This window comes from Gadus macrocephalus, chromosome 2 (genome assembly GCF_031168955.1).
Source record: "Gadus macrocephalus chromosome 2, ASM3116895v1".
Lineage (NCBI taxonomy): Eukaryota > Metazoa > Chordata > Actinopteri > Gadiformes > Gadidae > Gadus > Gadus macrocephalus.
Window position 1 is genome coordinate 12,156,109 of NC_082383.1, and position 10,643 is coordinate 12,166,751.

Consider the following 10,643-nt stretch of genomic DNA (forward strand, 5'->3'; position numbering starts at 1 on the left):
TTTGCCTAGCCTACTCTCGGCAGGGCTTGGCGCCACCGTTGGGCGTTAAAGCTCACTCCACACGGAGCGTGGCCGCTTCAACGGCTCTACTCAAGGGCGTTTTCGGTGGAAGACATCTGCGCGGCTGCGTCTTGGTCTTCCCCCGGCCCCTTTGTCCGTTTTTACATGTTAGACATGTCCAGGGGCTCACTCGGCAACTCTGTGCTAGAGTCCGGGACCCCTTTTACGGCTTAAGAATATACACAGTAAAATTACAAGAGTAAAATTTCCGTAGTTAAAATTATTTTACTCGAAAATAGTATTTTTTGCTCTGATTTGAGGTGAAAGAACAAAACAAGAGTTGAGAGACACGCGGAGTTAGATCTGAATAACGGAGTCATAATTTTGACTCCTCCCCGAGGGCAACGCAGTTAAGTTTCGTTTTGTCCGCCATTACGCCGATGGTCATTTCACCTGCAACCGATCTGGAGAGAAGTCTGCTAGGAAAATAACAACGCAAGTAATACATCAACAGTTTTTTTTAGCGCATACGTTTTTTTTGTTCTCATCGTACAGGATGCATGTAATGTTTGGTTTGTGTTATTTTCAAATGTGTGGCTTAACATTACCATGCCAGTCTCAAGACCTGCTGAGTCGTGTCACACCTTTTCTAAAAGTGGAATTTCACAGGTTATTAAAGCAGAGGGAGGATGAGTTAAAATCGGTAGTATCCCAAATTCAAGCTCAACGAAGCCGCGTGATTTAAACATATTATGTAAGTTACGCTAGTCATTGCTATATGCAGCTGCTACAGTAGATGCTGCTAAGGTATCACGTTAGCTTGCCAGTCATTTGACCAATTCACGTTTTTTGTTCTTTAAATTGGGAACATTTATAAGTATATGTTACACTTTTTTTTTGTTTAATGCACACATTAGTCGACTGCGGAGAATTTTGTTAACCATAGTGTATCATTGACTGGTTCGTTAGCATGATTTAGCACCACATGGACTTAACTCTGGAAAGAGTCAACAGAGGTTGTGCGCCACACCGATGCAGTGCAATTCACGTTTGTGCTTTTAGGAAACTTGGTAAGTAGACTAGATGGAACATCGTCTTTTGTTGGTTTGTGTCCAGTACACATTGGTTCACTGTGGGGAGACTCGTTTTACGTGAGAAGCTTGGCATGTAATGTTTGGTTTGTGTTATTTTCAAATGTGTGGCTTAACATTACCATGCCAGTCTCAAGACGTGCCGAGTCGTGTCACACCTTTTCTAAAAGTGGAATTGCACAGGTTATTAAAGCAGAGGGAGGATGAGTTAAAATCGGTAGCATCCCAAATTCAAGCTCAACGAAGCCGCGCGATTGAAACATATTATGTAAGTTACGCTAGTCATTGCTATATGCAGCTGCTACAGTAGATGCTGCTAAGGTATCACGTTAGCTTGCCAGTCATTTGACCAATTCACGTTTTTTGTTCTTTAAATTGGGAACATTTATAAGTATATGTTACACTTTTTTTTTGTTTAATGCACACATTAGTCGACTGCGGAGAATTTTGTTAACCATAGTGTATCATTGACTGGTTCGTTAGCATGATTTAGCACCACATGGACTTAACTCTGGAAAGAGTCAACAGAGGTTGTGCGCCACACCGATGCAGTGCAATTCACGTTTGTGCTTTTAGGAAACTTGGTAAGTAGACTAGATGGAACATCGTCTTTTGTTGGTTTGTGTCCAGTACACATTGGTTCACTGTGGGGAGACTCGTTTTACGTGAGAAGCTTGGCATGTAATGTTTGGTTTGTGTTATTTTCAAATGTGTGGCTTAACATTACCATGCCAGTCTCAAGACGTGCCGAGTCGTGTCACACCTTTTCTAAAAGTGGAATTGCACAGGTTATTAAAGCAGAGGGAGGATGAGTTAAAATCGGTAGCATCCCAAATTCAAGCTCAACGAAGCCGCGCGATTGAAACATATTATGTAAGTTACGCTAGTCATTGCTATATGCAGCTGCTACAGTAGATGCTGCTAAGGTATCACGTTAGCTTGCCAGTCATTTGACCAATTCACGTTTTTTGTTCTTTAAATTGGGAACATTTATAAGTATATGTTACACTTTTTTTTTGTTTAATGCACACATTAGTCGACTGCGGAGAATTTTGTTAACCATAGTGTATCATTGACTGGTTCGTTAGCATGATTTAGCACCACATGGACTTAACTCTGGAAAGAGTCAACAGAGTTTGTGCGCCACACCGATGCAGTGCAATTCACGTTTGTGCTTTTAGGAAACTTGGTAAGTAGACTAGATGGAACATCGTCTTTTGTTGGTTTGTGTCCAGTACACATTGGTTCACTGTGGGGAGACTCATTTTACGTGAGAATTGTGATTCTGTTCTGGTGCACCGCGTGTACTCTACTCTTAAAAGAGTTAACGGGTCGTACTTCATGATGAATGCAGCTGGTGTGCACGTGTTCACGTGTACACGTGTAACCGTTAAAATCATAACCGTTTAGGAAAAAACAATAAACGAAAACAGTTTTTAAACAAAAATCTTCAAATTAATTATGTTCTGGAGACACGCATTTATTGATTTTACATCACTAATAAACTAATTGGGGAGGATAAAAGCTAGTGTGCCGAATCTGTCTGTCCCTCGGCGAGTGTGTGTGAGTGAGTGTGTATCGGCGCACACTCACTCACACACACGAGGACAATGAAGTCACGGTTAACCATTTACAAGAAAAAAAAATCCGTCAACACGGTTAGACATTTTTGTAAACGTTCACATCCCTGCGTTCTTCTGACTGCAGTTTCTCAAATCTCTGTTACTGTTGATATGTTTTTCATATTAATTAGTTCAAGACAAGTAATCAAACTAACTAACCACTATTTTTTCCTGTTCCTTTAGGATGGAGGCAACTGTTAGGGTGAAATATAAGGACAGAAAGAAGTACTTCTTCCTAACATCACCTTTTCAATTCAAAGTATTTTTGGAAAGTGGTAAGAGAAAACATTGCATATGCAGCCTTTATTATAAAATATTGTTACCAATGCATTTGTTTGTGTGTTGCCACTACTTATGTAGGCTATATCATGGTCAGTGTTAATATGACTTAAATGTCTTTTAAAGTTGCCAAGAAGTTTGATCTACCCACCCTGGATATTAAAGTCTATGATGAAACCAGGACCGAAATCGATGATGAGGCATTCGAATACATTCTAAAACAACAGGATATTGGGGTTTTAGAAATTGTGATCCCAACAGCAAGCGTTGATGGTAAAATAACTTTACGTTTTAACTTCTAGATGAGTTTTTTAATCATCTCCGCAATGACATATCGTTCAAATTTAACCTTTTCTGAGTTGTGCAGCTCATGCTGTAAACATTTTGTGTCCCATGAAACATTATTTTGTAGATTCCTTCAGTTCTAGTTTGATTGGCGATGGTGAGCCTTCATCAGGATCTGATGACACAGCAATAGTGATCAGAAATCCCTCAGAAAAAAGAGATGCAGAGGATCGTCGTCTGGGTCGAGTAAGATCAATAGATTGTTTATGTCCTTTTTGTAACTTTGTTGCAACCATATATATGCTCTTGTTAATCTGTGTACTCTGTGTGTTCTCTGTGTACTGTCAATCACCTCTCCCAAGATGATTGAGGACATCCTCAAGAGTAGCCCTGGAGGTGATAAGATCACACATGAGTATGCTCGCACAAAAACATTGTCAGATGTCAGAAGACGTGACCTAGTGAAAATACTAGTTGCACATCTGACAAATGAGCATGGGTAAGTTTTTTTCATAAACTCACAAGACTGATATTAAATTAATCTTAGTTGTATTTTGGACAGGATGGTAATTTGATTTGTGTGTATAGCACAAGCCCCCCTAGGAGATTGAAGGAGGAATACGCCAAAGGAATCATCTGCCTTTTTCCTTACTTGGCTGACCCCCTGAGCAAGCTTGGCTATGTAAGTTACTGCTGCTTTTCTGGTGAAATGGTTTCAAATCAGTCACGTATTTATGGGTGAAAAGTATATTTGTATTTACATGTTTTTCCCCTTATTTTCAAAGGAACATTTTTATAATGCTGAAGATGGAAGTGGGTATTTGGCTTGGAGAATCAAAACTCTGCAGAAAGAGGTGTCCGAGGGGCGAATGAAACGGTCACGACAACTTCAAACAGGCCAGTGATTAATTTGGAACATGACCACTAGTTTATTTGGTCTAGGTTTTCTTTTGAGTATTAACCTGGCATGTTGTCCCAAACCTTTAGGTGGGCCAACTTCACACAGGGATCCATTGAAAGAAGACATCCAGTGGGACGGACAGCAGTGTCAAGAAGCAATTGCCCTGATGAAGCATTCCACGGATGAAGTTGTAGTGAAGGAGAAAATGAGGCTAACCCTGGCCTATCGTCAGAAGTTGCTGCACGATCCTGAGAACTCAGCCGACATCCTATCTGTTTTTCCTCGTTTCTTGGACATTCCAGGTTTGGTGAGTAAAGAACTACAAAGTAATGTTTTGTGTAGTTTGTTATTGTTTGTTTTCGTCAGACAGAATGTACATTTATCTTTGTTTGCTTTTACATGTTTTGATTGCTATCTGCCGAACCTGATCAGACTTCAGAAATGATCTCTGTAGCTACTTTGACCATCTACTGTGGGACTTACACTAAATGTCTTTGCCATGTCTTGTAGATTGATCAAGATTTCAGGAGTCTTTTTGGTGACGCAACCTCTGCAAAGATGTTGGAGAAGTGGACCACCAACTTTCAAGCAAAGGTTGTTACTCAGTGTCGTGGGCTTACACTGACTGGAGATGTACAAGACCTCATCCAAAATGCTGAAGCCACTGAAGTAGATGATGGTAATGTCTTCTCCTTCGACTATTCTAGATGGAATGGGGATAACCATTTTATTGTGCATTAAGGCACATTTTGTTATATGTACATATCAACCTGTTGCCTTGAGAAACGGAAGTGGCTGTCATTCACATGTGAAATCACTGGGAATACAGTAATTGAACTGCACAAAGTTGTTTTTATAGTTTCCTACTCAAAACTCATGTCATTGATCCTTTTGCAGGCTTTATTGGTTATGGATAATCCGTCTGCTGCTCCGTCTCTAAATCTGAATCAATATGAAATGCTTAACTGTTCTGTTTTTGTTATATATTCCCCAGGCTGGGACAGTGACATGTCATCAATGCTGTTGCTGGTTCACCTTCTGCCACCTTCAAGCCAAGGCCGAAAAAGACCAGGGAAAATCTCAGCCAGACAAGCATGCGACAGTCTTGTAAAATTCATCAAGGTGAGCTTTGTGTGGAACAAAAAGGGTTGGAAAATACTTCCTCTTTTATTATGCTAATAGTGCTGGGCCATTGGGTAACGCTTGAATAACTAACAAAAGGTGGCCACACACGTTGCATAACACTGACCTTATTTGCATTTACGTGTTTTGGCGTTGTCTTCAGAGTGCTTTACAGCGTATGTGCTAATAAGTGTTATGCATAGTGTGCCCTCTTCCTTTTTACTCTTATTGTAACTTTGTAAGAATCCAAAACATAATAAATGACCATGCCTCCTTATTCAACCACAGATTGGGACCAGCATCCAAGCACACCTGGACAACATCTCTGGGAGTCTCCAGCCATACCTACTTGCTGTTGGTGCCAAGAAGAGCATGATCGAGTCTTACTACATCGTGATCGACAAACATGCTCTACCCTGTAAGACCTCAACTTCATTGGCTTGTGTTGATGAACTTTTCAAAGCACATTTCGTCTTTGGCACAAGATACTGTCAGGAATTGACCAATGTGTACACCTTTCTGCAAACCACTGTCTATGACATAGATGTGGAAAACACCAAGGTAAATCCTAGAGTTGCAGAGTTGAGGGCCAGGATGCAGAAGTAAACTCCTATGATCTGCTTCATTTGTGCAAGATGTCATGCCAGTGTCAATGCCTTGATTAAGCACTTTAAATTGGTTCATGGTCTTTGTCCCGGAAAAACTCTAAGGTTAAAATGTGCTCAAAGGGGTTGTGCACATGTATATAATAGTTTTTCTGGATTACGAAAGCATCTCACTAAGTGTTCTTTGCGTGACAGTTCAAGTGTTAATGAAAGTTCATCTTCAGCCAGTTCCGTTTCAGTTAGGGATGTAGACCTTTTACCACATGAAAATGTAGCTTGTGAATCTGAACTCCTTCCAAAAAATATAGTAAAAAGTTGTGCGACAATTGTTGCAGAACTGAAAGTTGCTGGGGTAGCAGAGACCACCATTAATAATGTTGTCAACTCTGTTGGGGAAGTTATTGATGACATACAAAACGAAACTCTAGTGTCAGTGAAAAACGGTTTATCTTTACAGGAACCAATGAAAAGTGTTGTGGAATCTCAAATTGATCAGTCATTCCAAAAAATTGAAAATCCATTCTTGGCATTCAACTCTGAAAGCAAGAGAATGCAGTACTTTTCTGAGCAATGGGGGAAAATTGATCCAGTCGAATATGTCCTTGGGACAAGGTTTGCTACCAGACGTAATACAACAAATGGGTCATTTTCTCAAGTTGTTGTCCGAGATAAGTTTACATATATTCCCATTCTTGAGACTTTGCGGTTCATTTGTAAGCATCCTAATATTAATGACTTTTTAAGTAGAGATTGGGAAAAGAAAGAAACGTTTCTCTATGATATACAGGATGGAGAATTCTTTAAAAGTCATGCCCTTTTCTTGAAACAAAACCATGCGTTTCAGATCCAGCTCTTTTTTGATGAGTTTGAGTGTTCAAACCCCCTTGGGTCCAAGCGTGGAATACACAAGTTAGGAGCCATCTATTTTACGTTGAGAAATATTTCTCCAAAATATAACTCAAATTTACTTGCCATCCATTTGGTTTCATTATTTCACGCACAAGACATCAAAACGTATGGATTTGATAAGATCCTTGAGCCACTGGTCAAGGATATATCTCGTCTTGAAACTGAAGGAGTTCAGATTCCCCTTTATGATCATGCTGTTTACGGAACCATCATTCAAGTTACAGGAGACAACCTTGGTATCCATTCTTTATTTGGTTTTGTAGAATCGTTCAGTGCTCGTTATTGTTGTCGTTTTTGCCTACTTGAGAAGGAAGATTTTCAAACGGAGTTCAGTGAAGATAGCAGTAAGATCTCACTTCGAACCAAAGAACTTCACGCAGAACATTGTGAGGTTATCAAGAGTAACCCTCAACTTCCTTATGTTATGGGCGTGAAAAAGTCGTGCCTTTTAAATTCCTTGCAATATTTTCATACGGCGACAAATTTTTCAGTCGATATCATGCACGACATATTTGAAGGGGTTGCCCAATTTGAGATGAAGCTCCTTCTGCAACACTTGGGTCAGAATTACACAACACCGGCAGAAATACACAGACGAATTCAGAGTTTCAATTATGGTCGCTTGGAACAGTGCAACAAACCTCCAGGTGTTAATTTAGTTGAGGGTTCTAATGACTTAAGCCTTAATGCTACACAAAGCTGGTGTTTGCTGCGCCACCTCCCGATTATATTCGGGGATCTTGTTTGTTCAAGTGACCAAAACTGGTATCTATTCATTTTACTGCTTCAAATAGTCAGCATAGTTTTGTCTCCAGCCATATCGAGTGGCATAACTATATATTTGAAGCATCTGATTTCTGAACACCACAGTCTATTCAAGTATTTATATCCCCACAAGAAATTATTGCCCAAACATCATTTCTTAATCCACTACCCGACGTCGATGCAGAAACTTGGCCCTTTGATACATAGCTGGTGCATGCGCTACGAAGGAAAACACAATTACTTCAAAAGACAAATAAAAAGTTTTAAAAACATTACAAAAACATTGGCCAAAAAACACCAATGTCATGTGGCATATTTGTGGCAAACATTTAATCCAAATGAATTGAAATTAGGCCCTGGCAAAATGGTCCCCTTGAATAGACTAGAATCCTACACAGAGATCGCTGTTAAGCTCAATGTTCCCGTTTGGACAACGATCTACAATGTAAAATGGATAAAGAGTTTTGGGAATTTGTATCGGCCTGGGCTGGCTGTTTGCATAGGAGTGGAGAATGAGATGCCTGTGTTTCATGTAATCCAGAATATTGTTGTAAGAGATGAGTGTGTTCTTTTTATAACGACTGCTATGAAAACTCTTTATTTAGAGGAACATGTCCATGCTTTCAAGGTTATGCACACCACAGAAGCACCCATTGTTTTGGAATTTAAAGACCTTTTGCACCACAAGTGTTTTGATATTTTAATGTCATGTGGTCTTGATTCAGATTTGTTTATAATCCCTTCTTTTTTCATGTAATGCTTTTTGTGATGAGGATAATTTTCTATTGAGAGCAAATATTTGGTGCCAAATAAAGACATGTGGAATAATTGATCTTTTGTCATTTTTAACAATCGTACGAGCTTAATATTGAATTGTGCAATTTCTAAATTGGACTCCTTACAGAGAAACAATTACTCAAAATTGAGGAATGTTAACTCTTTTTAAGGGAGTAAATTGCTGTGGAGTAAATTTGTAGTTCCTCTAGTAGGAGTAAAAATAGAGTGAGAGTCATTTGAAATTGTCTCTACATAGAGTGAATTGTACTATTAAAGAGTAGAATTTTTACTCTAAATTGAAGAGAAATTACTCAGATTAAACAACTCTATCGAAAGAGTTAACTTAACTCTTTTTAGAGAGGGACCAAATGTTATCCAAAATAGAGTAAAAATTTCTTCGATTTGAGTAAATTTTACTCTCGTAATTTTACTGTGTAGACATGTTCTTTAAAGCGTCGTGGTTGGATTTCCTCTCGCCGGCTGGCGAGTTGGACTTGATTACCAGTCTTACTCTCCCACCTTTTTTCAAATGAAAAACAGGCTAGGGGGTTTTCTATTGGCTCGCCAATTGTCTGGTGGTTTTGTTTACCAGTATGGCACTCCCGCCGTTTTCTTCAAATAAGAAACGGCCGAGAGAGTCCCATTATTGGAGAGCCGAATTCCGTAGCTCCGCCCCCGGTGGTAGCGGACCTAATGGAAACCTAGTTGCTCTGGTTTTTCTTTTCCTTTCATGGGTTCCATGAAGCACGGAATAGAGCCGGAGTCTTTACAGACTCACTTTTTTCTCCCTTGATCATTGCCTTGCTTGATCTAGGAGGAATTAGTTTTTTATAAAGCTGTTGTGTTTTACACTTCCTTGGCTTTTTGAGTCTTAATGTGTTCTGGTGACTTAGGTCTTTTTGACTGGGGTCCAGCAGGAGTACATTGATCGGGCTCCGCTCGCAGCTTCACCTTAGCCCATAAGGCGAAGCCTAGACGGCGTAGCCTACATGAAATAGAACGATAGTTATGTTATTATAACTCTAGTTCTATGATTGTAGGCGTAGCCGTCTAGTTTCCCACCTGCTGTACCCTCCAATTGCTGAAAGAAAAGCTTGGAGGATGAGCGACGGTATACACCGCGTTATATAGACACGATACCGTGGGAAATGTGGGCGGTGCCCACGCTGATAGGTGCATAGTTTGAATTTTCAGCGCGCGCACGGGACAAGCCCATAAGGCGAAGCCTAGACGCCTACAATCATAGAACTAGAGTTATAATAACATAACTATCGTTGGTGTGGCCGTACCATAAGTAATAACGTTCTATACAAAGTTTAGCTACACTAACATATTTCTCAGAAACATACGTAGATTCAATTTTACACAAGTGCCCGAATTCAGCCAAGGGTTTCTTACCTGTGTTACGTATTTTAAGAACCTAACCAACCCACACATAGACCCTAGGAAGCAGGACCAAACATATAAGCTGTAAATACTATACATAGCCACAAGGGGAGCAGGACCTTACTGAAGGCTGCAATAACTGCTCCATCCACAGAAGGCAGCAGCACAGACAACTGAGGGAGCCGAGGGTAATACGTCACACCGGCTCCTCCCACTGCTTCCGGGCCATGCGGATCAGACCATAAAAACATACACATTGCCACAAGCTCCTCAGAATCTTCTCGGCAGCTACAGACATAGGGTTAATGTTTCGATCAGCTAGGAGACGCTCAGCACGTGTTAAGACACGCTTCAACCTCCTTTTGCTCCATAGTATTAGTTTACCATACCGAAATACTTTATAACAAATAAAGTCTCTTAAAAGGTATTCCACGGATTTGATCACTTTCCTTGAAGAACTTCTGCACTGGTAAAGGCTACTTGAAAGAATCTCATACTCCCTAAATGCCCCAGGTAGCATGTGAACATCCAAACTGATATGACTTGAGGCTTCCCATAGAATTATCTTAATTAAATCATTAATTCACTATCACTTTCAGAGCCTTGTATGTGTGGACCAATCCTGTTCAATCATACAGCTTGTGTTGATGGTGCATTTGAAATGTGTATGGTCATTCATATAAGACTCAAGGCGTACACACAAGGAGCATTAAAATAAAGAGATCAATAGGTAGACGGCAGAGAGCCACCGGGCCTAAGCCCGGGGGCTTGAAGTAGATCACGTTATTTTCCTCTCCACGCGTTAGAGACAATTCCCTCCCTTAAGCTTCATAGTTTACCATACCGAAACATGCCTGCTTTATAACAAATAAAGTGAGTTATAAGCAACCCGGGATTGGAC

At 40.2% G+C, this 10,643-nt stretch overlaps 1 protein-coding gene across 2 annotated transcripts; it reads left to right on the top strand.

Moving 5' to 3' along the window:
• The first annotated feature begins 244 nt into the window (after positions 1 to 244).
• On the top strand, positions 245 to 8,409 carry LOC132449474 (uncharacterized). 2 transcript variants are annotated; one of them, XM_060041124.1, is made up of 13 exons: positions 245 to 499; positions 2,897 to 2,988; positions 3,119 to 3,265; positions 3,405 to 3,523; positions 3,640 to 3,776; positions 3,866 to 3,959; positions 4,063 to 4,174; positions 4,265 to 4,485; positions 4,689 to 4,857; positions 5,173 to 5,300; positions 5,589 to 5,928; positions 5,986 to 6,137; positions 8,086 to 8,409. In XM_060041124.1, the coding sequence occupies exons 2-11, from the start codon at positions 2,898 to 2,900 to the stop codon at positions 5,904 to 5,906; spliced, it is 1,536 nt and encodes a 511-aa protein (XP_059897107.1). In that variant the 5' UTR covers positions 245 to 499; position 2,897; the 3' UTR covers positions 5,907 to 5,928; positions 5,986 to 6,137; positions 8,086 to 8,409. The 2 variants fall into 2 exon arrangements, with proteins under 2 accessions (XP_059897107.1, XP_059897116.1); XM_060041133.1 differs by lacking the exons at positions 245 to 499; positions 3,119 to 3,265 and adding an exon at positions 544 to 2,280 and having other exon boundaries at positions 5,589 to 6,137.
• Positions 8,410 to 10,643: the final 2,234 nt, after the last annotated feature.